General features: G+C 40.9%; 1 protein-coding gene across 1 annotated transcript in view; it reads right to left on the bottom strand.

The window, feature by feature from the left end:
• The window catches only part of SORCS3 (sortilin related VPS10 domain containing receptor 3), a 263,400-nt gene that overhangs the window by 73,096 nt on the left and 164,182 nt on the right, over positions 1 to 26,122 (bottom strand). The window contains exons 5-6 of the mRNA XM_030241406.2: positions 25,054 to 25,127; positions 5,718 to 5,782 (exon numbers count right to left, since the gene is read on the bottom strand). Coding sequence (XP_030097266.2) covers positions 5,718 to 5,782; positions 25,054 to 25,127 — 139 coding nt within the window. The remainder of the gene's footprint in view (positions 1 to 5,717; positions 5,783 to 25,053; positions 25,128 to 26,122) is intronic.

Here is a 26,122-nt window from a genome sequence, read left to right as displayed (position 1 = left end):
GCAAAGGGTGAGGACAAAACATCAATGAAGTAAACAGCAAGTTTGTAAGGGCTGGGGTGAGCCTGGTGCAGTGATTTTAGTTCACAACAACTTTCTGACGTGGACCTTGTCAAACTGAGCTTGAAATGATAAAAGAGGAGTTTAAAAAGACAATCACTAGCCCAGCAAAGCTGCTTATAGGATTCTCCATCACAAAAAAACTGCCTTGTCCTTGGTCTGTGTCCTTCCAGTGACAGCAGTATGTGGGGCAGTGGAAAGCTCTGGGGGGCACAACTGAAATCCTCTGAGATTCAGCCAACTGCCTTCCCAAATTCTAAAACAACATTCATAGAATGATAGTTTCCTCTTTCATAGTCTTATCCCAGCAACACTCTTAAAAATGCTAAAAGAATGCAAGTCACAGTCACTAATAATTAGACTAATAATTACTAAAATATTTTGTCCAGAAGAGTCACAAACTACAGCCAAGCTTTAATCTAATAAAGGTCCATGCCCAACCACCCAGAGAGTGAAGGCCCCTGTTTAAAGGCTGCAGACCTGGTTCTGGGTTGATGCACCAGGGATTCCAGGTTAATAAGGGCTGAGTCAGAGCAGTCACACAGGTCTGGTGCAGTAATGAAATCGTAGTCCCATTGAGGATGCTAAAGCAGCAGAAAATGTTGCTGGTGCCAGCTCAGAGTACTGGGCAGTGTTTAAAGTGTATGGTGAAAAACACCTGACTCAGAGACAGTGCCAATAACCAGACTATCAGAGCTGTGCTTTCTCCCAGCAGAAAATTCCAGCAGCAGCAGCAGTAGAAGAGAGGTCAGACTTTCAGCTGGCATAAATTAAAGTTCTTCATCAACTGATATACACACACTTGGCCCAGAGCTGCGATTTAGCTCCTCAGTATGGAACCTAAGACAACCTTGCAGTGGATAAAAGCAACTTCTCAGAAAACAAGAGGGTCTTATGTGCTGCCATGCTATCCAAAGAGATCAACAGCGGTGACTTGCTCTTTGAGGTAGCTCTAAAATTAGGCAGAACAAGGAGGAGAGGTCAGGAGTTGTATTTTTAGAAGCTCATTCCCTCCAGTACGTTCTCCCACACAGTCGCCTGGATATTCTTATCCTTCCAGAAAGGGGATAATTTGCTGCTGCTGAGTGACAGAATGGGAAGAGGAATAAAAACCTGTCACAAATAAATGCAGATAAATCACAAGTGTTGACATGACAACGAGCTTCCTGCCTATTGGGAACTGTGTCATTTTGAGTGTGTTACACCAGCAATCAAATATACTCAAAGAATGGCACCTGATTAATATTCAAGGAGATGGTGGTGGAGAAGAGGGGGCAGCTCACTACCCATTTTCCATTTAGTCTCTTGTTTTATTTATTTTCATATATTTTACAATACAAACCCATTAAAAAAAAAAAAAACAAACACAGACAGAAATAAAATATCTTTAAACCTCTCTGCTTTAGGATACCAGCTAAAGTCTTGCTTTTTTCCTGCTTTCCCAAAGAATTTTTTTTTAAAAATCCCTTTAAAATACATTAAAAATCAGGTAAAAAATATAGCAGCACCCAGTTCCATTCCCATTTGTGTGAGAAACAATCTCAAGTCCCTGCTCAAGCTTCTAAAAGGGTGCCATTCACAGAGCACATCTTCTCACGTAGAAAGTACAGGGTCTCTCAATGAAAGCCTCCATTAAGAGAGAAGAGGCCATCCTAACTTCCAGGCTATTATCAACCTCTCCTCCAGAATGAGGTAATTTTGCATCCCCATTTTGGGCAGCCACAAGGTAAAAGGACCTCACCCAGAGGGGCAGCTGACATGAGACTAAGCCATGCTTCCAAAGCCTTGCTTACCTTTCAATGGGAGTTGTATTGCCTAGGGGAGGTTGTTTCTATCTGGGCACTACTTCCAATTCATATATTGTCCTACACAACACCAGAATTAAAGGGTTTGGATGTTTTGGTTATTTTAGCGGGTTGGATTTTTTGTTAATTTTGGGATTTTTATAATGTTCAACTGCAAAAGGAGTTGAAAAGGGCTCCCTACTTCCCAGGCAGCATTTAAAATTTCTCATGCTCATAAGCAACCTCAGCCACTTCCTCAGCACATCTGTGAATGTGGCAATATGGACATGAAGCAGCCTGGAGGGCTTGCTGCAGCTCCAATCCCAGCGTCCATGCCTCCGCCCAAACCCTTCCCACCTCCCTTAGGATTAGGGAATGGCTTTCACAGATGTACAGCCATTTTCCAGCTGAGGAGCTGGAACCACCTCCTCATTGCTATTTAACACAGTCTTCCATCTTGAGGTTCTGGAGTGTATTTTTACCCTGTGTGAAGTGACAAAACGGAAACAATTTCTTGAAATTGTAAGGGACACACTGGTGAAATAAGCCAAGCTACCATGTCTCATCTTTTCCATGCCAGCTTTGGCAGGAAGCAGGAGCACAAGAAGCTCTCTCCCCAGAGATGTGGGTCCCTGAAGGGAGGCAGTGAAACAGTCAAAGCTGTTGTGCTGCAGGCTGCAAAGGACCAACCTGTGTGCAGGTGACTGTGACTTAGACACAGGACAGCAATTCCTGCTTCCCTCCTGGGGTGGCTGGCCAGCAGGGCTAATAGGGAAAAGGGCAGCTGATAGAGACAAGTTGCATTGGCAGATTGACTCAGCTTAAATCAGGTCCTGGTGTCAGGCAAGATTTTAAATCATAATATCGTGAAGATTTCCATGAGAGGGAGAAAAAACTCACTAATAATTTCTCAATAATTTTCCCCCAAAGAAAAAGACATGTAGACTCTCCAAGAATTAGTTACCCTGTTTTATCCTTTTGGTTAGCTTTTCTCCCCCTCTTTTTCCTAGAATTCAGATCCCAATTTTTTCAGTGTATCTGTGAGTGGGGTGAAGATTAACTCACTGAAAATCAGAAAGTTCAAAATATCCTTCCCAGGAATGCTGGTGGGTGCTTGTGTCAGTGTGATCATAATAGTTCCCTTGCATCCAGCCCTGTCCTTGCTGCTGCTTATTACACTCTGGCAGAAGGCACAATGCCCAAGGCTCCTACGTGTTTTTACAATTTAAAAATGCAAGCCTCGATTATTATTCTGCTACAATGACTCTGCCAAGACATCGAAAAAATGTGAAAAAACTTCATCTGCTACAAAAGATGGGAACAGCTTGAGATAAGATAGGCACTGGAATTATCAGCATCTTGCAGTATTTAAGGACACTAGGCACAGGAGCAGATGGGTTTTTCAGAGTCACAACCATCTCTAATGACTGGACAGACAAAACCACGTGGCAAGATATCTTGAAGGACAGTCACCAGAGAGGTGAACAGGACTGCCAGCTCCCAGATCCATAAGCTTATTGAAAGCCTTGACTCATTTATGGATGAATGAGATCCCAGCATGTCCCAACACCTGTTCCCAGCTCCAGAGCTCCCTTTAGGCTCCGGTGTTTGAATTGGTATTGGATGGGCTCTTGAGTCCCCTTAATGCCAAAAGAAAAAAAAATTAAAAATTTAAAAATCATCAAATTCAGGAGTCTAGTCCTAAATAGCACTTCCATTCCTTCCCCTCCCTTCTCCACTGCTTTTACTCACTAAGTTGTTGGGTTTTTTTGGTTTTTTTTTTTTTTTTTTTGGTTTCTTTTTGGGTTTTTTTTTTTTTGGTTTGGTTTTTTTAACTTAAAAACATGGAGGCAAACAGAAGAAGAAGAAAGAAAAATGCTCAGCCTAGGAGAATCATGTATTTTTCAAGCAGCCAGTGACACTGAAGGCATGGATTCTTCTATCTGAATTAAACTAAGCAATGGGAATATTTAAATCTATGCCTGCTAATGCATCAAATAAGTGACTGAGCCACCAGACTGACCTAAACGAGGCATTAGAGAAGCCTTTCCTTTCTTCTGCACAATACTGAGGAACACTTTCATCAGAAGCTTTCTGATCAAGAGGAAGTAACTGCAGGGCCCCATATCCAGCAGGTGTGAGTGCCTCAGCTATTTCAATGAACACATGAAGGCCCACTTTGGTTGCAGAACTAACTGGGAGAAAAGTTCAGTGCCCCATTCCTGAGCACCCAGAGCTGAACCATATCACACTGGGGAAGTCTATAGCTGTGAGGCTGTCATTTCTTTGTAACACAAACTAATATTGTTTTAAGCCTTAGAACCTCTAAGTGGAGCAGCACTGTTCTTTTGTGCTGTGCTGGGAGAGGAGTCCTTTGGTAGAGGCCAGCAGGGCCAGCACAGCCCGACAGACCCGGGATGGCAGCTGCAGCGGGGCTGTTTTGCTGACACTACTGGCCAAGCCTGGCTTCCAGTGCAACTTTCAACACCACCAGCTGCCAATTTCAAAATGCTGAATTTATATATTAAAACAAGAACAAAGAGCAAACCCCTGAGCAAACAAGACCTGAAGGAAGAGAGCTGTCTTTAAGCTGGGGATACATCTTTCAAACATTTACATCCTTGACATATCCAATATTCAAATAGCTGGGTGAGCAAGTTTAAACTTAGTTTGAAAACAGACTCCATCAGCACTTTGCTTGCTTGCTTGGGATTTTTTTATTTGCATTTGACCACTTCTCCCATCATACCTGTGACAGTACACACGGCAGCAAAGGCACTGAAGATGCCTCCCACCTTGTCCACCCACCTGTCGGCCTGTTTTGCTTTTTCCACATATTCAACAAACAGCTGTCACCCCTGAGCTGTTATTGCCTGGTTATTTATTCAGCTGCCATCACTAAATAGCAGTGGGAGGCCAGTGAGTGATATTAGAACATCCACAACCTCAGAGAAGCCATCTTGACAGACAGGAGTTTGTTCACACATCTGGCCTACGCAGCATTTGACTAAAACAGAGAAAAGTTTGCAACCAACAAAAATGAGGCTTTTTTTTCCTCCCAGAAATCCTCTAACTCCTCAATCCTATGCTGTTTTTCTATACTGTCCCTGCACCAAAATTGGATGCTTGTTCCATCACTCCCATTTCCTCACGCTGGAGTAAAGTTCTCTACAAGGAACAGATGCATTACTATGCTGCAGTTCCTGTGAGAAATATCTAAAACACTTCAGAGACAGTAAATCAACTTACTTCTAATACCATCTCTTTGCTGGAGATTGACTATGTAGGAATCCATTCCACTATAAATCTGACTAGATTTATTTCAGTGAGGAGTTAAGAATTTTTTTTTCCTATTTCCTGCTTCAGATCCAGGCACCTTTTCAAGTCTGTTATGTGTTGGTTGGAACATCTATTCATACATTACGAGCAAAACTAAAAAATTACTTTCAATACAAGACAAAGGGGCACAGGGACATTCTGCCTGGAGATCAAGTATGACTGCAGGTAATTTCTCAAAGTCTCAGGTACCACCTAGTGTTCTGAGCACCTCTGGAAATGCGCAGAGGTTCCATGGTACAGTGCTGGTAGCCCAGCTCTTTGTGATGGATGTAAACTATGTGATACTGAAACAGCAGAGAACAGAATAGATGGGTTCTTAGACTGTGCTTCTGTCCACCCCCTCCACAGACACAAGCCCTGCAGCCCATGACTTTCCCCTACAGGTTCAGGATAAAAACTTCACATCAAACCCCATGACCCACATCTCCCCTACCAATTAAAATGTAAATGGGGAAGTAAAATGGGTAAACTGGATTCTCATTCCCCCTCCATTCTTGGTTCAAAGCCCAGTTTTTAGCACTGGCTGCAGGCACTCACGTCCATCAGCTGTCCGGGCTTCCATGTGCACAAGGTCAGGTTCTTTATCCAAACCAGCCACTGACCTGGGAGGAGAGAGACAGAGAGAGAGAAGACAGTCAGTCAGCTGAAAGGCTGCAATCAGACAGAGCTGGTGAAGGAACACAAAGCCAGTTTAAACCTACCTTGGGACACCTGGTATGCAGGTCTCCACCTTTCAACAACTCGCCTCCTTTGTATTTCCACACAGACCATGCTCAGGGGCCCTACACCAACCTTCCCAGGCATGAGAGAGTGATCCTGCCTGTCCCTTGCCTACAAGATCAAGGCTGCTATGACTGTTCTAGTGATAGCAAAGAGAGCTGGTCCCAGAATCCAGTAAAATCAGAGTTCTGTTTTAATGCTGAAGGAAAAACAAGGGCACAGCAGCCTCATGCCTTCAGAAAGCAAATTAAAAGGAGGTTTTATTTGGCTGTTTAGAGACATGAAAGACTAAGTTTCCTGATTTGTCCCTGGTTTGTTGGGCAATCTTACTATCCTTTACCTCCTTTTCCCAATCTTCAGAAGAAAAACAGTGTTGCACATATGGTGAATTTCTGATTTTAAAAAGGTGAAAAAGCATTCATTATTCACACCATGATCCCATGCCATCCGTGGTCCTTGACAATTATGAAAAGAGGCACAAGGAATTTCTTTAATCTCACAAGCTGGAATTCAAGCACTCCAAGACAAATCTTCCCATGCATTGTTATTTACTCCCTAAAAATATTTTTCAAAGCACATTAAAAAGATACTTTTCCTCCTGGAAAAGGGAAAGTCAAGCCCAGAACAGAAATGTTATTATTAGTGTCCTGGCTGATAAGAATCACTGAGAGATGAACATTTAGTCCTAGCAATGGCTGGCAGGGGAAAAAAAAATCCATAGATGTCCACGTGATTTATGGTGCTGCTTCTCCTGAGTTAACCAAAGGGTTAGATTAAAAAGGGACAATGACAAAAATCAGTTTCTAATTCGGTGGGAGTTGAATTTGATACAGTAGATTGTAAATAATAGATTCCCTCTGAGCCAGCCAATGTTCAGAACTCCCTAATGTTCTGGAAAAAATTTTATCACATTCTTTTGCCGTTTTCATCCTTGGGGCATCAACAGCAAAAACATCAAAAATAATAATGATAATAATAATTTAAAAAATACAGATGCTCTGATACATTTTTGTGAATCCCACAAAAAACACAGCAACTGAAGTAACGACAAACATATAAATGTGGTGGAGTTCAGCTAAGATCAGGCAGTGCTGCAAATGTCAAAATAACTACATTATGACCCACTGTGCAGGTAACTGAAACTGGCACTGCTTGTTAACGAGAGCACCACATCGATAGCAAGTCCCTTCACAACGCTCTGAATTGTGGCCAAGAGATACCAACACAACAAAACAAAGCAGCACAGGCAGGGCTTTCATCATTCCACTCACAGTGAGAAACAGTCTGCTCCTTAATCGCTACCATCAGTTTCAGGGTGATCCCACAAGGAAGAAGGGCTGTCTGCTATTGGTAAGGATGCCAGAATGAGCCTGAGTTCCTGTGATCACACAATTATTGGGATCAAAGCTTCCCAATATATGGACATGGTTAAAAGTGACAGTAGGACACACAGAAATCCCTTTAAATATCAGTGAAAAACATTACAGTGTGCTGCAGTATTAGTCCCCAATGTATATAGAAAGCAATCTTTCTAGTCCATAGCAGAGGTTTTCTACCTTTTTCAAATGAGTGGCCCTAACTGCTGCAATTTCAGTCATCACCCTTGTCTATGACATGCCAATAGAGACAGATGTACACGCTTACCATCATATCTATTCATCATCACTTAATGAAACAGAGCAGTAATTCCAGCACTTTGAGATAAAGGCTGGGAACACTTTAAGGACTTGCCCTGCAGCCCTTACCAACAGGTTTCCTACTTAAATTCAGCCTTAGATGCACTCTCCTGGCATCTATCCTTCTGGAAGCCAGGCACCAGGCTCCTACTCAGAGCCATTTGCTGCATCCTGACACACATCTGACAGTGTCAGATGGCTTCACCTGGGCCCCTGACACCCTCTGGGTCTCTCCCCTCCAGATGGAGGGGCCATTCTATCTCCCCCTGCATCAATGGGGCAAAACTGTTTGGCCCAGGTAATAAGAGACATCAGTCTGCCACAGTACTGTTCATTTTAAAAGGGACTGCAATTAGAAAAACCTAAGTATATCCAAACAAAATCCAGAATACTCATTACCATTGTGCATTTGCATGCATGAGCTCTGTGGATCCACTCATAATGCCTTTCAAGTGTGCACCAGGGAATGAGAGGGATCTCCTGAAACATGTCATTCTAGCTTGAGTTCCTTTCCAGTGCCATCTACTTGTTCCCTTAATTAGTTTTGACAAGCCTAATGGCTCTTTTCAGATTAACAATGATGACAAAAAAGGACTAGCACACAGCACACTCCTGGTACTCCTCTGTTCACCAAATAGTGGCTACAAGTTGAAAAGCTCACAAAGTGTTCTGAAACACAAAAGCAAGACAGGCTGCTCTATCTGCAGATAAGGCTGAAAATTGATTAATTGGTCATCCTTCCTTCACTCAAACCAAGCTGCTCTCTTATACCAATGACTGATTGCAAAACAGATCCCCAGTCAATGCTGTTTCTTCATGCCTCACATCTGTTCCCACTGGCAAGGAACAGAGCTTTGCTTTGCATTGCTCTGACTCTTGAATTGGGGTATTTTTAGTAAATAGTCTCCCATCATTTGTCTGGAGGAGCTTTACATGAAGGATTCAAAAAAGTCAGCAGTGGAAAGAGCAAGATCCTGAAGCACAGCTGTAAAAACACACACAGACTCTAAATCTATTCCTTTATCCTGTTGTAATTCTCTAACCTTGAGAACTCACTACAGCAACCTCACAACCTCACAGGTCTGGCAATACAGGAGCAGCAACAGAACAAGAAGAGACACTTTCACAGCCCTGTATTTTCTTACACTCTGGAGAACATTAGGAGGATGCACTGCTCAATATTATTTAAGCAACTAAAGCATGTTGAGGAGAGATGTCAGCATCCCCTGACTTATACAACCAAGTGCAGCCAACAGAGTGTGGTGGCTGGGAAAGGCTTTCATGATGCTCTAGCTAATGACTCTGTCCAGAGGCTTATAAAGACAAGAGTATTTAACACTCAGAAGCCTGAGGTCCTAACCCATGGTCATACAGATCTGTGGGAGTAAGCTCCAGACAGCAAAATTTTAACCAAGGTTCACAAAATTCACCTGTGTGTGCTGCTGTCCTGGATGGCCAGAGGGAGTAAAATTAGGCACCCTCACGGTGAGAAACTGAGCTAAATCAACATCCTCCACCATCCCTATTCATTAATCACCCCTGGCATGACAAAATGCTGAGAGCATGCAGGCATAGTGACAGGAAAGGTCAGTTTTTTCCTGCTGACACTTTCCTCAACTGCTGCAAAAGCAGTTTTCAAAATGTGAAGCCTGCAGCCAGAATTACAGCAGGCACAGGATAATTTTCCAATTAAGAATTCAAACTACCTCTGAATTCCATTAAAAGAAAGAATTGTTCCTTTTTTCCTATCTTCTGGTGCTGCTTTTCCTTTCTGTTTTCATGGTAGCTCTTGATTTTCACAAGATCCTTCCTCCCTTCTTTTCAGAAGAGAATTGTGTGCTCTTGAAGGATGGACATGATCCTGGCAAGGTCCTTATCTCTATCCTGAGGGAAGAGCATTGTGCATGGCTGCACATTTACTAGGCCACTCTGCTGATATTTCATCTCTGACTGGGAGGGAGAGCAGCCAATAAAGGCAAGGAAAACACAATATTCGGTACTCTAACTATTCCTGAAGTGTTTCCTTGTAGTTTTCAACTACAAGGTGCTGTATACTTCAAAATAAAAAATGCCACACATGCAAAAAAAGGAAAAAAGAAAACCAGAGACTCTTCAGGTTACCTGCCTACTGCACAGCCCAGCTCATTTTTCTACCAACTCTAATGCCTTTTCATGGAATAAACAATTTTTGCATTTTTTTTTCTACCTATTTTGCCTAACCCACCAGGCATTTAAAGGTGAAAATGATTGACATTTGTCTTCTCTAGGATTTTAAATGAAAACAGCTGAGCAGTTCCAACTGTCTCTGTTGATCCTTGCTCCCTAAACCATCAGTTGAGAGTAAGAGATGCTCTATTCCTCTATCTCCTGGACCCGAGAGTTTGGGAGATTTAAGTGAGTATCACTGAATGTGAGCAACATTTTTGTTTGGGATTTGCAACAAGATAAAAGCAAAAATTCAGGTTACAGGAGTCAGCCTTTCAAACTTGATCTGGAACTTGCTGGACTGAGCTTTTTGCCAGGGGTGTGTCTAGCTTCTGACCAGTCAAAGTGCCATTCCCCAGCTTTGAAAACCAATTCAAAACTTTTACAGCAAATTGAGACTCTCAATATGCTGACCTGAAAACTCATTTTTGCAGGTTAAGATGTCATACCGAAGGCAATTGACAGTGTCCATGTAAAGAGACAGAGCAAACAGATGGATACTACCTAGCAGGATGTTGTGCACTAAATAAGGGCTGGAAACATCAAGGAAAATGGCACATTTATTGTAAAATAATATGTAAAGGAGGAAAAACTCATCCTCTTGCTGCAGGCAATTGCAGTTAAGTTAGTGGATGTTGCCAATTAGTCTGATGTAATTATAATTCTATCACGCTCCAGAAGTAAGTAAACACTTTTGTGTCACACCAAGCAAGCAGTGCATATTTCCAACTCATCCAAGCAACACAAGAGCCATGCCCATGTGCATATATGGAAGCAGGAACGAATTCATTCAATTCCCTCTCAACTGACCTGGAGTTTTCCATATAGAACCTTTGCTCAATGACACATGCCTTTCCAACAGGCTTCTCTTCTATCTGATACTGCATCTCATTTGTCTAGGTATCAATAACTGCAGTTGGCTTCAGGTTGTCAAGGCAATTCATGTATTAGTTGGTCTAAAATCACCTCCAGCAGACATTAACTCTGGGCACCTAACAGCACAGCATACACCCAACCTTCACAGAACCCTGGGCAGCCACCATAAACTACCATAGTTAAGAGCTATACAAATGTTGAACTGTTGGGGCAAAGAATGTGTTTATTAAACACATAAATACAGTATCATTCTGTGTGGCTGAGCCGGGGGAGACGCTGCTGGATATGTTAGGATGTGATGAGGTCTCTGAAGAGTTATGGGCAAAACCTCCTTGCACAGCATATTGCAAAAGAAGCTTGGGAAAAAAGCTGTGCAGGAAGATACTGTAAGAAACTGTCTTAGCTAGGTCCCTGGAGCTTTCTACATCTTTTCCAGTGCTAATTTCCGTGATGCTGTAGTCCTGGACACCAGCAGAAGTAATTGTTGCGAGACTTAGCTTGCAAGATAAGGGGAAAAAATTGCTAAGTGTTTATTCTCAGCAAAGCCAATCCTTTTTAAAATGGTCCCAATGAATTTTAAGGAGATTTTCTGCATGGTATCTCAAAACCAAGGTGTTTGTGGCATCTGCATGTGTTTCCATATGTGCATTCATGCATGTGCCTCCGTGCATCTCATCCCCACCTGTACCAAACGTCTAAACCTGTGCCTTCCCTGTAAGCTCAGTGGATCACAGGCCCATGAACCACAAAGTTCCTACACACAATTCTTTTATGCATAAACCAAACCAAGAAGAGGAAAGAGGTCCAAATCAATCCTTTCCTTGAGGGGAAAACTGGCATTTAAGTTCAACCATGTCAACCACCACCAGAGAATGCATTAAAGGCAGCAGGCTCTGCTACACTGAGAATCATTTTTTTCTATTATCAGTACATACAAGAAGGTACTCTTTTTATCACAGAAATTAACAGGGAATACATTTAAGGTATATTTAGCAACAGCAAAACTGCTGTTGCTTAATATTTCTTCTTTTCCCTTTATGTTAACACCAAAACCTATGCACAAATAAGGCTGGGTCTAGTTCTCATCCAGTTCATAGGTCTTAGTCCTTTAAAATCCTGTGGCATTTTTCCCAAACCTATACCATAAATCCCAACAACATTCTTGTGAAATACATTTGAAAAATTTTGCGGGTAGAAGGCCAAAGATCCTTATTCACAGCCTGATCAAGGTTTGAAAGGACCAGCAACAGGCAGGGCATGGGCTCCAGGTGGCATCCTAATTTGCCCATGGTGCTTTTGAAATAGCTCCTTATGGGGACTGAGGCTCATGCAGGGAGGGTGTCAGCTATGCCAAGCCAGCCCTGGTTGCTCCCAGGTGCAGCCCCAGCCCTGATGCTGAGGAGCTGAATGTGCTGCTCCTGACTCATTGGGGTACAGCTGACCCAGATTATGCAAACGCAGTCCTGAGGGCTTATCCCTTATCCTAATTGCATAAGAAGCCTTTGTTTTTTGCCAAGTCCTAGAAGGACCAGCATCAGGATATGGTGGAAGTAATAAAGCATCAGCTCATCAAGTTATGACATCACTGTCCTGAAGGCTCTCAAAGCCTGAGTGCACAATACACCATCAGCTCCTTATCCCAAATACATCCAACATCAACAGTGCTGCTTTGGAGAGGGCATTTCTAGAGAGGAGGGAGGGGATTTTCCTGGGGTTTAGAGGTCTGCAAGTTTTAAGCATATTCCAACACAAGGGTTTGATCCTGTTTTGCCTTCTTCTGGAAGGGACACTTTTTTGCAGAACAATTTCACTTTTGTTTTTCTGAATTTCAAATCCCTTTAGGAAACAAGAATAAGAGTATATTTTTTTGATTTTTGCCTTTGCTCTAGAATTAGTTTAGTGCCTACTTTAGTATGAAGCCCAGTTAATTAATGTTTTCCCAGTGCTTGGCTACCCTCCTTTGAGGAGGGTACATGGGGAATTGCTATAGATTATTGCTTAGCTTTTCCATGAAACATGAATCAGCCCTGTTTCAGATCACTTTGGAAAAGCAAAGTACATGCTCAAAGACCCCTCAGCTCTGCCTGGAAGTCCTGTAACTAAAGATTTCACTGGGGTTACTCCTCTCCTTCTAAGGAAATGTTTGTAAGACTTGTAATATTCTTCCAAGTTTGTTTCCTAGCAGAAGTATCTTAAACATGTCCCATTCAAGGAATGTTTTACACAAAAATAAGGATTATCAGATACTGTGTGTTTAATTGGCCTCATCTGGACAAATGTTTTCCAATTGTAAATATGACATGCCTGAAATGCTAAGGCTCAGTGATTCAGCTATTAACAGTGGCCTAGGCACAATAAAAGACCTCCAAAAAGCTTCAGAGCAAGAGCATCATTTAATAAATGAATGCAGCAGTAGATGGATAAAAATAAAGCCTAAATTGTCTAAAGAGGGGATGCCAGTATGAAACTTGGCACAGCCAATATGTATAGGATTTGCTGATGAGCCCCACATGCCTATGAGCATTGTACATTGTATTAATTAAGGAAGAATGAGTCTCTACATTCCCTGTTGCAGGATATTGTGAAGAATCACCCTGGGATAACATCTAACATTCTGGAAATGAATTTGTGGTTCATTTCATGCATTTTGGGGAAAAACAATATGAAAAAATAGATTTGTTTCACAAACCTTTTGTGTCAGTTGTTTCTCTGCATTTCAGACACTAACCTGAAGAGAACAAATGGCTTATTTGCTTCTTTGACTTTTAGCTATCAGCCAGAAAAGAAATAGGGAAAGAAAGGAATGAAGAACAAAGGTAAGGAGAAGAAACAGAGACTAGAATGAACTACTCTGTTCTGGACCAGCAAGCATAAATGCATCAACGTGTCTCCTTGCCCCCAAAAAATCACACTCAATTAGCTGCTGAGAGTGAGAAGCTCATTTGTCTCAATACCACAGGAGGAAAAGACAAAGAAGCAGGAAACAAAAGGGATTCTGGCAGCAGACAGATATCTAAAGACAGGCTCTGCCTGTAGAAACAGAAGTCTGTGTGGCTATGATTTGTAAAAGCAACAGTGTCATGAGGTCAGCAGATCACCAAGTGTCTCATGACAAGACAAGTTTGCATCAGAGACAGAAGCATCCTTACAGGCAGAATGGAGGTGAATAAAACAGACACAGCCACATGCAGGTCTCTGTCAGTGAAAGAGCAACAGTGCAGCAGGAGAGACCAGAGAAACCAGAGAGCTCTTGTGGGTCCTTTGCTCTAAGGTAGGCAGGTGAACAAACAATAAGGAGACAAGGCTGCCCAGGGGGCTGAGCACTAGACACACTCCCAGCTCTTCACAACAGCAGCATCCCAAAGCATCCCCCTCCCAAAAGCATTACCCTGATCAAGTGAGAATGCTCAGGGCAGAATGCTGCAGGGGGAGTCATGTCAAGAAGCAAAGGTGTATGGTCCAGCTCAAAGTAAATCAAGAGCTTCTCTTTGTTGGGTTCTTAATCTGTGGTTACAGAGGAGCAATAAAAGGAAAGAGCAGGACAAGGCCAAATGAAAAGTAATACTCTGCTGGTTTCTATCCTCAAGGCGAATTCCAAAGTGCTAGCACACCGTTCAAATCTAATGATTTGTAGAAAGAAAAAAAAAATAATTCTGAAGAAACTACTGCAGATCTAGAAATGGCTTTAGGGAGTCACTATTACAGATTGCCCCTAAAATCAATATTGTAATGGAACATGTCTCCTTCACTCAAAGATTTTCAATCAAAACTTGAAAATCAAAAATACTGTGAGCAAAACCTAAGAATCTGTCTATACCCTTTCAACAAAAACGTGGCAGAGTTTTTGGCCGGGTTTTCTTTATTTTGTTCAATAAAAAGTAGGATTTTCTCCTATGTGAGAAAACCCAAATCTACTGAAATCAGCTCTGAAGTCTACAGGTATTATTTATTATTTCCTAAGTACCTTCTGGCAGACACAGGTGAGTATGTTTCTCTCTCAGACTCTGCTACAGAACTTCTGATAATCCACTAAACATGGAAATGTGTCTGCCTCTCATTTTTATTGCCTTCTGCCCAATGGAGAACAATTATCTTGCAAGATAATTACAGAGCTACGATAACCACTGCTATGTCCTATTCCAATTAACTCACTACAAATATGCAAGTGAAACAGCATCACTCACTGGCTTTTCATCCTTGTTCTCTATATGATCAGCAAGACACAAGTTACTGAATCAACATTATTTAAAAGAACCTTTAATGCAGCTAATAAGATGCTCCTTCCTGCTCTTACATTCTGATGTAGCTTCATGCTCACTGTGCTTAACAATAGCAAAATTAAACTCATCTCATTCTACAGAGGAGACTCAGGGGAATGCCAGGGAATGAAAGGATGGGAGTTTCATTTTCTTCTCTTGCTGAGAATGAATTCTGCCTCATATAACTGCTGATGAATTGTCGTTTTAAGAGAGTTTGTTAATTTACAACAAGCAGAAGGCATAAAAACGGACCTCCTTATCTTTAATGGATGTTATTGAGCAACACAAATGGTTCACATTTAAATTAAAGCAGAAACATCTTGTCTGTTTTGCCATGATAAGACTGTTCTTTTTGCACAGCATGGACTCAACTTCTTCTGTTAAACAAAACAACTGGTTTTGTTCAGCACAACACCAGGCAAATTTCCAAAAGTTCAGCAGCTGAAGTCAGTTAAGGGAAATGAACTGGAATTTACCTGGGTCCTTCAGGGAAGTGAACTTGAATTTACCTGGGTCCTGCCTGATGCTTTTTGAAAAAATCTCTCTGCAGAATTTTGAGGTATCTAGTTTCAAGTACAAATGGTCCCTGCCAGCGCAGATGTACTCACTGAGGATAAATCCTCCATTAGATTGCAACTTCCGCTGCAAGGATGCTTCCAGCCCCATTTGCTGGAAAGAAACAAGAGCTGTAAAGGGGCATTTCTCAAAATCAAGTGGGCCATCAGGGATGAAGTCTGGGGCAAAGGCAGGATGGATCCAGAAAAGATGCTCACTCCTGATGCCTGTAGGTGTTTTGCCATTGAATGAAATAGCCAGAAAATTATATTTGTAATCAGAGTATGTGAAAAGAAAATTCCTAAACATCTCAGATCAGCAGTGATTTTAAAAGAATTCCCAAGTGTTTATCTTTCAGTCATCTGAAAACAAGAGGGATTCTTCCCCACACTGAGAATTCATCCATTTTCCCAGAAATTGAGAGATTAGTATGATATAGAACAAAGGTCAAAACCTAACCCGAATTCCACAGGAAAAAAAAATTAAAAGTGGGAGACTATTCCTTGCTAGCCAGAATGCACAAAATATGATGCTACTTTCAGCCTGGCAGCCTGGCTTTTGATTAGCTTTGCCAAGCTATGACAGTATGGGAGATCCCCATATGCCTCAGAGGGATGTATTATTCAATATATTAATTAGAGGGCTGGCTTTCATCAATCCTTCCTACAAAGTGTCACAAAGAATTACTCTGAGACTGTTCCTGACAGGCTGGAATTAATTTGTGTCTGAGTTCACGTGCATCAGGAGAGCCAGGATGAAGTCAGGCCAGGCAGACTACATGAGTCAGCAGTACAGCATTTCAGCTTCCAACACTGGCCTTTGAAACACAGTGATGGGGTTGGGACTCATTTGTTTGGATGGGTTCTGATCTTATTTGTTACCTTCTTGCAGGAGCAGAACACAGATCCTCCCACCCTGCTCTCTTCAGACAGACACAGCACTGGGACCCACTCCAGGGATCAATACAAACTGGAAGAAATATTTAACAAACTCTTCCTTAAAGCATTCCTGGTCTTCCTTACTAGTGGTTCATCTAGTCTGCTTCAGCCTCAGACACTCAATCAAAGAGAGTGGGGGGGAGATGAGGTTACAAAATTATCCAAGACCGGCAGTGGGATGGTAAGAGAAGAGACTGGCTCCTGGGAGATAAAGAAACCTGACAGATGAGAGACCAAAGCCAAAGGCTTTTTGATGGCTGAAAGCACTGACTGCAGAGCAACAGGTGACATGTAGTGTAGGTATTAGATTTAAGCCAAATGAGCAGAAATATTTTAGCCCTTACTTTTTGAGGGCTTAAGGAATAAAATAACTTCCAGCCACAGAATGTTAAAGACATAAATGTAGCAAATATCACAAATTGTACTAAAATCATAACAAATCATTAATTCTAAAAGCTTGATAGTATATATGTAAGGACATCCACCATTACATTAGTGGAGAGGGATAATCCTTCCTTCTGCAAGATATGTTGTGTTTCTCAAGCAAAAAGAGGTTAGAGAGAAAAAGAAGGTGGTTAGAAAGAGAAGTCCTTCAAAGACAACTTATTCCAAAATTGCCCTTCCAAAGGATTTACCTTTCGTTAAAAGAACTCATTTTTGCTGTGATAGCAGCCAGAATTACAGAGGTGTATACATAATGTGACACTTTATCATGCAGCACTTTACTTAAGGTTCACTTATTATGTAGTTCATGGGTTTTAAAGAAGAATTTAAAGTACTTAAAATTATTTCCCTTCAAAATCACACAATCACACACAATCCTTCTAGCCAGAATGCTTTTAGTATGATTTTCTTTTTTTTTTTTTTTTTCTCATTTAAAGAGCTTTGAGCCTAGGCAGCCTGATTAGCATGACATCCATGGGACTTTGTAAAAATGTCAAACACTTATTTTCCTAGGAAAGCAGGCAGTAAGGAGAGGGGCACCACACAATGCTAAAGCATCCATCAGTTACAACTTAGAGCTTACATTCATAGTACAAGAGATTAGTTCTAACAAATTTCCTTTGTAAGATAAAGTCATCAGTCAGGATAAACATACACCAAACCTCCATTTATGGTTGGGTTTAGTCTCAGGTAAACTAGAAAATAGTCTGTATTATTTCTCCAGTATTGTACTATGGGTTTTTTCCACCTTCTACAAAGATGCTTTCCCACATCCAACTATTTCTGTTGATCTCTCACAAATTTGTTCAAAAAGAAACATAGACTGTATTCAGAAAGGGAAACAGTAATCTGAACATTACACTGGCCAGAGGCACTAATGAAAAGCATTGGGTCTGTGCAGTCTCTATAAAACAGTCCTGCAGCATTTCCTAGAAATAGAAAATGAAGGATTTCCCTGTTCTTAGGGTCATTTAGGTTTTTATTCTCTTAGATATCCATAAAATCTATCACAATGTCACTGGAAGAGCACTTACTAATCTATAGTTCAAAATCAGGATAGGATTAGAATTAGGAAAAATTATCACACACTTTGTTTCAGACTGCATTCTTTCCCTGTTTTAATTTTGTTTTTAAAATCATATATTGTAAAATGAAGTTTTAGTCAAATTTTAAGATTACTTTAAAAGACCATCCAAAAACTGTCAAATATTTCACAATATCCCTTCCTTTAATTTCTGAGAGAAATATTTTGATAATGTTGCCATGAATTCTAAAATACCTTTATTGACTTGGAACTTTTTCAACAGAAACAAACACTATTTCAGCCAATGAAAAGTATATCCAGGTTCCATTTATATCTCTGTCACTGAGTTACTGTGTAATCACAAGTTAGTCACCCACAACCTAACATTTGGAAACACTAAATATCTATCGTGCCAATGACATTAATTGTAGGCACACAGAATGAAATAAAATACCTGGCCTCACAGTTTCACTTTGCCACTTTTTAACTGAAAAGGAAAAAAAAAATTAGGTTTATTACCAGCATGGTGTTGTTTTATTATGTGTCATTATCACCATGGAGGTGTTTAATTTAATTAACTAAAGTGACCTTGCAAGGAAATCTTCCAATATATGCCAAGAATTTATGAGAAAGTCTCATTTCTCCTAAACTCTTATTACAGGAGAAATGAGACTTTCTCTTGTAATAAGAGTTCAGGAGAAATGAGACTTGAGGCTAGAGTATGAAAATGTTGTCCATGTTGTACAATTCATGGTCATGGTGGCTTGAGTAACACATTCCAGATTTCTGTTAGCTTCACTCTCCAGGAGAAAAACCTTCCCGGGGTGTTTTTGCCCACCGGGCATGGGAAGCAAGTCCCTTTCCAGAGCCAAATGAGTCATTAGCCCAAGGGAGGCTCCAGTAATAGGCACTGGGCACTTGCCTGGGAGATGCTCGTAGGTGTCCAAACCAGAGTCATTCCTTTATCCATAGCTCCTTGTATGGTATGGTTTTAATTATGAAAAACTCTAATGTAGGATGATTTAAGAGTCAATTTGACATTTACAAGACTATGTTTTCCTAACACTAAACTTGGCTGTAAAAAATCAGGCAATGTTTCCCCAGCATTGTGCAATGACACCATCTGGCAGTTAATGATTAGTGGGATTCACAGGAGAGGCAGGCACATATTTGACTAACCATCTCTTTGCTGAAAAACTAGGCAAGGAAAGGTAATGTCAGCTGTATCCAAAGGTCACTACTGGAACTGCTGCTGAAACAGTCTGCATGGACCAAAATTGGCACTGGAATTAGGAAATATCAGTGCTGTCACATTGAAGAAATAAAAACAGACACAAACATCTGTGTGAAGGTAGATGCAAACCTAGACAATAACCTTTAGAAAAATTGAGGCAAACCCCTTAACTTCTGCCACACTACTCTCAGATATCCAAACCATCCTTCACTAAAGTCATCCTGAAATTCAAGCTTCAACTAAAAAGAAATAGACTGGCTGATACATTTTATTGCCTTTTCCTACCCAAAATCACAAAAGAGACTGAAAACCTTGCCCTCAAATGACAAAATTTGTTGTCTCATTCCTCAAACAACTGTGATAGAAAACCTTTAACTCCAAAGCATAGCCTAAGTTAGTGGACACACAGCCTCTTTCCTTCTTTCAGTGACAGTGTTCCTGTCTCACAATTTTTAACTCTCACAGATCAAAATGAGTGTGGCTGGCATTGTCTCACAATTTTTAACTCTCACAGATCAAAATGAGTGTGGCTGGCATTCACATATAAAAAAAATAATAAAAATTCCAAAACAAAACATAAAGCTGGTTGATTATCATGGAAAAGAAGGGACAAAATAAAATTCTGGGGAGATTTGTTGAGGGAATCAGTAATGTATTTCAGAACTGCTTGATACAACTAATTTTTATACTTGCAAATACAAACACTGCTCCTTGAAGCCATGCTAGTGCATGTCCTATTTTCCTCCTCTCTCCCGCCTTGTTGGTCCTTTCTGTCCAACTTTCATCACTAGTGTGTATTTCAGTGGCTTTTACTGACTAGACTCATGCTGCACATTGACCTCAGGGCTCCAAGTATCAGAAGTACCAGAGGCATCAGAAATTCTACACAGATTTCTCTTTCTCTTCCATGGAAATGGGTATTCCCCACATTCCTGCTCCCAGGCTTTGAGAGAATCACCTACAGTCCCAGAGAGCACGAGTGAAAAATAAATGAGAGAAGGGAAATGTCTAGCAATAACAGGACAAAAAAAAAACCCAAAACCAAACAAACAAACAAAAAAAAAAAAAAAAAAACCAACAAAACTCCCCTAAAAAACCCCCAAAAAACTAAAAAAAAAAAAAAAAAACACACCAAGGAAATGGTTCCACATCCACCACTTCATATTCCTCAATGATGACGTAAGGCACGAAACAGGAATGTGTTCTCCAAAAAACAAAAGGCAAAAGCCTGGGGAGACCCTAAGAAAGGGTGCTGGTGTCCAAAGAATTACAGTGCTGTCCACTGCCCAGGATGGTGATCCTCCTGTCTGCTCAGCAAGCATAGGCAGGGCCTCCAAAGACAGATGGACAGGGGATATTCACAGCTGTTTAGCTGACTGGACAGAAAACACAGGTCCCCTTGAGAAACTCTGTATTTGAAAGAATTAAACATGACAAAAGGATTTCATATGCCACTAAAGCATCTTTTCATTCTCTTGTACACTCTAATGCTCTTAATCTACTGCTGTAGCTCTTCATATTTCTTTATTTGATTACTCCACCTACTGCAGTCATCAAGGTGCTCTCCTATCCCAGTCTCCCCTACAGGGTAACAAGGGCAAAGTCAGCTGGAGCCACCCAAGGTGACAGGGAAATGCTGTGGTTCAGCAAAGAGCTTGGTGGATGCTCCAGTAACCAAACCATCCTGCCCACCTGCTTGGTCCCATTGTGCTGCTGCAGGAAAAGGCAGAGGTAGTAAAAAAAAATACTTAAGGACAATTCAAATCCTATGAATCTTTATCAGGAGAGCAACAGTATTTAGTCAGCAGAACAGACCATGTGTTTTATAGGCAAGGAAGTTTCCCCAGCATTTGTACAGTACAAAATACGAGCTTTATTTTTTCATACCCTCCACATGGCAGCACAGGTGTCTAAGTTATAGTGATATAAAATGAACAGGGCTCAGAGGGAGCTGCAGAAATGTGTTCTGAAAGAAAAGAACATTGAGTAGGATTTTAACAAACTTTGCACCCATGCTGGTTTCAGTTATCTTGATTGATCTTGGAATTTCTGCATCACATTAGCGTAAACTCGCTATTTCCAGTCTTACAGGATCCTAAGTTATTAAAATCTGAGGCCAAGGCACGTGGGAGCCAAATCTGGATGCCTGTACACACATCAAGTAACACATTCTGTTCAAGCTCTGCCACTGTCATCAGTGGGTGTCGTTAACAAATGAATCACTACTACCAAAGTAGAGAACTCAAATTCTAGGGTTTTTTATAACTGTGAGTGGCCCAGGGGTGAATCTCAGCTCATGCACAAACTTTGAGCAGGCTCAGGATCCCAAGACAGACGTCCCATGAACAGTTGGACATGTGGCATCCATAATGAATGAGAACACAAAACTACAAACCAGTGAGTAGCACCAACAACTATGACTAAGGAAAGAAGCTGAAAGCAAGAGCCAGGACACAAGTTGGGATTGGAGCTTAGGGCTTTGGTTTTGACCAGGGGAGAGCCATCACAGATGCTGCCTGCTAGAGCTACACCAAAAAATGCACAGAGTGACTTGTGTGTCCGTGACTAGCAGAGAGGTTGTGCTTACTCGGCTGAGGGAAAATTCACATCCCAGTCTCACAAGCTCTGAAGCAATCATGATTCTCTCCTGGCCTTAAGGTCTCTATGTGTGAGGTCTCTCAGAGAAGGTATAATTATTCTGAAAGATCTCAGAGAGAAAAATAAGACCTCTTCTTGTCAGGTTGACTGATCACATGAACTGGGTGAAGTTTATAGTCTTCACAAGCCCATTCAAAGCAGCCTGAGAGATGAAAGTCATGTTTTGAAGGCAAACACATTCAGCAAAGCCTGCCCCAGACAAAGCCAGCTGCATTCCAGTCAGGTGGAAACCGTCCCATTTCATGAAGGATGCTTACCTGAGCCTCTACTAATGAACAATGCAAAGCAGCACAAAAGAGCAGCTTGTCTCATTTTGTCATCTCCCTATCATTGCTATTTCAACTTTCATGGAAGTTTTAATTCAGAGGTTCAATAATGTAGTATTTGATAGACTGAAGACAGGGACAGTGATAGGCTGGTGACATGGAAAGGCAAGCCTGCCACAGGCAAACAGAGAGCTGCAGTTGACACACCAGAGGGTGGGGAGGGCATCCAGAGAGAGACTGACAGACTTGAGAGATGGGTCTGTGTGAACCTCATGGCTCCAGGAGGAGCACCTCTCAGTAGCTAAAGAGAGGGAGCTTTTACAAGAACATGTAGTAATAGGACAAGAGTAGTGGCTTTCAATTTAAAGATGGTAGGTTTAGAATAGATCATGGGAATAACTTCTTTATTGTGAGGCTGATGAGACAAATGAACAGGTTGCCCAGAGCAGTCACAGATGTCCCATTTCTGGAAGTGCTCAAGGCCAGGCTGGATGGAGCTTTGAGCAACCTAGTGGAAGGTGCCCTTGGCCCTAGCAGGGAAATTGGAATTAGATTATTTTAGGGTCCTTTCCAACCTATACTATTTTATGATTCTCTGAGTTTCACAGAGTAGTGGCTTACACCCCTCTGAAACTTACAGCTATACCCACTTTTCTCTCTCTTTTTTAGCGCACTGAAAAGAAATCAACAAATTTTGGAGGCTAAAATGTTTTCTTGGTTTTTTTTTTTTTCTGTAAAGATCTTACAAGCCAGAATTTGCAAACCATCACAGTTTGCAGCTTTAAAGAGAAAGAAAGGAAAAAAGATAAATAAATCAGCTAAGGAGAGTTATTATGTTCCACAGTTTCAATACCTCTTATACCTGCACTATGGATTGTTTCAAATCCCTCCCACTCTGGGAAAAACCTAATTCACTCTCTTGGGAAGCTTATTCTCCATGGGATTCTGCTGTTTCTGAGTGGAGTAAAGATTTCTAAGTCTATGTCTTATGAGTTTTAACTATAGAAGACTTGTACATTTCCTAAGAGAAAAAGGCACCTGAAACACAGACATTGCATAACACACTGCTAAAACAGTGTTCAAACCATGCAGCAAAAGAAAAGGAAAAATTGGGTAGACTGTGAAAAACAATAAACATTTGGGTGTCAAATGGACAAACAGGGAATTTCCATTAACTATTATTATATGGAAGTTGAAAATAAGGCACAACATCACAACCTGTCCTTTAAAAAGAGGTTCTGCTTTTCTTCCCAAGTCAGCTAGACCTTGTATTTTATCCTTCAAGAAAGCCTCCCCCCTAAGCTCACTTGTGTTATTTGAAGGAGAGGGTAAAATTATTCCAAGGATCAGCGATTCTGCTCTAAAGAAGGATACACTTGGAGAGGATCTACACTCGCCTTTGTCATGTGCAGCCAGCATGAATAGTGAGATCAAAGGATTTTTGATAGTTAGGTCAATCATCCACCTGCCACCAGAACCAGGAGAGAAAATAACTTCCTTTTTCTGCATTATGAAATAGTCCTCTGTCCTCTGCTCAGGATGGTGATCCTCATGTCTGCTCAGCAAACACAGGCAGGGCCTCCAAAGACAGATGGACAGGGGATATTCACACCTGTTTAGCTGACTGGGCAGAAAACACAGGTCCCCTTGAGAAGCTCAGTATTTGAAAGAATTAAACCAGTCTGTCTGTAACATGGACAGACAATGTTCTAGACCTTTGATATATTTTGCAGGTCTGCATGCCTTAGGAACCTTAAAACTTCCTTTTCTCAGTGTTCAAAACCTTCTTACACTGTCCGGATTCCTCACAGACACTAAGGGAAATCTCTAGGCCTGGTGCCAAAATCAATGTTTTAAATTTTGGAGACTAAAGATCCAGAAGAACGTAGATAAATTGAAATGAGGAGTCTACCTCCACTGCAAGGTGTGGAAATACTGAAAATACAATCTATAAATATTTTGTGCCTGGATTCCTGGGACTTTCAATGAGGTGCAAAAATTTCTAAAGGAATTTGACTCTAAGATATATAGATACAGCTATGTATAATGCTTTGTAATTGGGAGTAAATTTTTAAGTTTTCCAAGTCCTTTTTATTTTTAACAATCCAAAATGTGACCCTCTGGTTCCTTAATTTTACCATCTTTTTGAGTCTTAAGGACCTGACAATCTTTTGTAGCTATGCACAGATCTGCAAATCAGCTCTTCTACACATTCACACACACCCCATCATCTGGCATATAGTAAGTACAGCATTAAGAATCTGATTCAAGCCCCAGATCCTAAATTCAACTACAGAAGAACTACACTTTTCTTTTTCTCTCTAAAAGTCAATTCTTAAGCCTTCACATGGTGCAGAGAAGTTTGGAAAAGATGCATCTGAGATGGCTGAGCCCGGAGATAGGAACTAAATTTGTTTCATCATCTGATTTTAAGACACTCTTCCAATTTGAGAGGTTGACACTTGGGAAATGAGAAGGAATTGAGTCACAAAGCAGATTTTTAGCAAACTGCAGATCTTGGGCTTTCACTAGTCACTATGATAAAACTGGCTCCTCAGAGAGTGATTTAAAGCAGATGAATCATCCCTTCTCACCAAGATTGCATAAGGAGACTGGTCAGAGGGGCTGGCTCTGCACAAAGACTGTGTTCTAGGCTAAAGTAACTCTCTGAAGGGCTGAAAAATAGGAAGTCTAATGGTCACAGGTTTGTCACTGAGGCACTGGGCAGCTCCTCTGTGTTACTCTAGGCAGGTGTACAATGAACAAGCAGGAGTTTTGCAATTATCAAAAGACTTGTTCTTCTCTGTAAAAGACACCACATTTTATCAGACAGAAGTACAAACACAGAGACTATTGCACTGCAAGGTATGTTCTGTGGACAGAATTAATAGCATTGATGATGAACAAAACCAAGGGTATATTTCATGTTCAGGTAAAGCAACCAATCCCTTCAAGTTAGATGCCCTTCTCCCCTCCATGACCCACCCAAATCAAGCCAATCCAGTGGCCCTAACTCACCAGTAAAACCTGTTTGGTGTCACCCGCTCGTGCATGAGCTGCCATTTTCTTCCAAAGTCCATGGAGCTGTACAGCTGAAAGACAGAGAGAGAGAGAAATTATAAACTTTGAGGAAAAAAGAAGGCAGACTGTTGCTAGATAAAGTATTAAAATCAGCTCAGATTAAAGAACATGAATGGATTGTTCACAATAATCATACACAATTACCAATCACCCTCAATGCCAAGGGAGGCTAATGTCTTCCCTTTACTCTTATACCTCACTGGGCTCCAGAGAAACAAAAGCAGGTTGTCTCTTCCCAAACCTTTTCAAACAACTTTGTCCTTCCAAATTTCAGCTGTCAACACATTCACTTTGACTGCCATATAACAAAGCTGGCTGTTCCCCTGGCTTTTTTTGCTTAATAGGAAGTAGGTGACATGTGAGTCCCTAGTATCAAATAGAATGAGAGACAAATCAGATTAGTCAACATGACTCTGATGAGGTAGTGACTCTATCCACAAGGTCATGCCAGTACTTGTTTTTATGGAATGAATCAGATCTCTTCCGTATTGAAAAGTGAATTACTCCTAATTTATATTTTCTAATATTGAGAATGATGTCTAAATTTTTAGATAAGTTAGAAATCAACCTGTTCATTAGTTAAACACCAAAGATAGTGACATGACTCTTCTTGAAAGCCAAATTTTCAATATAATGATCTTTTTGAGTCTTTCTGGTTAAGAAATGACACAGCTGTAATGTAACCAAATTTCCTTGCAACTCCACACTGAGTTTCAGACATGTGTTGCTTCATGTATATTCTGCTTAATACCACAAACACCATTCTCCATGTAATTATTTTTTTACCCACAATGCATCTCTCATAATCAAAACACATGTAAGCTCCTTTTTTTCAACTATGAGCAAATTTGGTTCATCAGAGAAAAAAATATGCTTTGAGAAATAACTACTATGCTTTACCACTAGATCACAGAGAACTAAATAGCAGGCAGCATTTTGATCAGTATTTCAAATAATTTTCATCTGATATATATTCTGGCTTAATAAAACAAGGGTTGATTGCCAG

This window comes from Serinus canaria, chromosome 6 (assembly GCF_022539315.1).
Source record: "Serinus canaria isolate serCan28SL12 chromosome 6, serCan2020, whole genome shotgun sequence".
In the NCBI taxonomy this organism is placed as follows: Eukaryota; Metazoa; Chordata; class Aves; order Passeriformes; family Fringillidae; genus Serinus; species Serinus canaria.
Note: the sequence above shows the minus strand (reverse complement) of the source record. Positions and strands in the feature narration are given on the sequence as shown.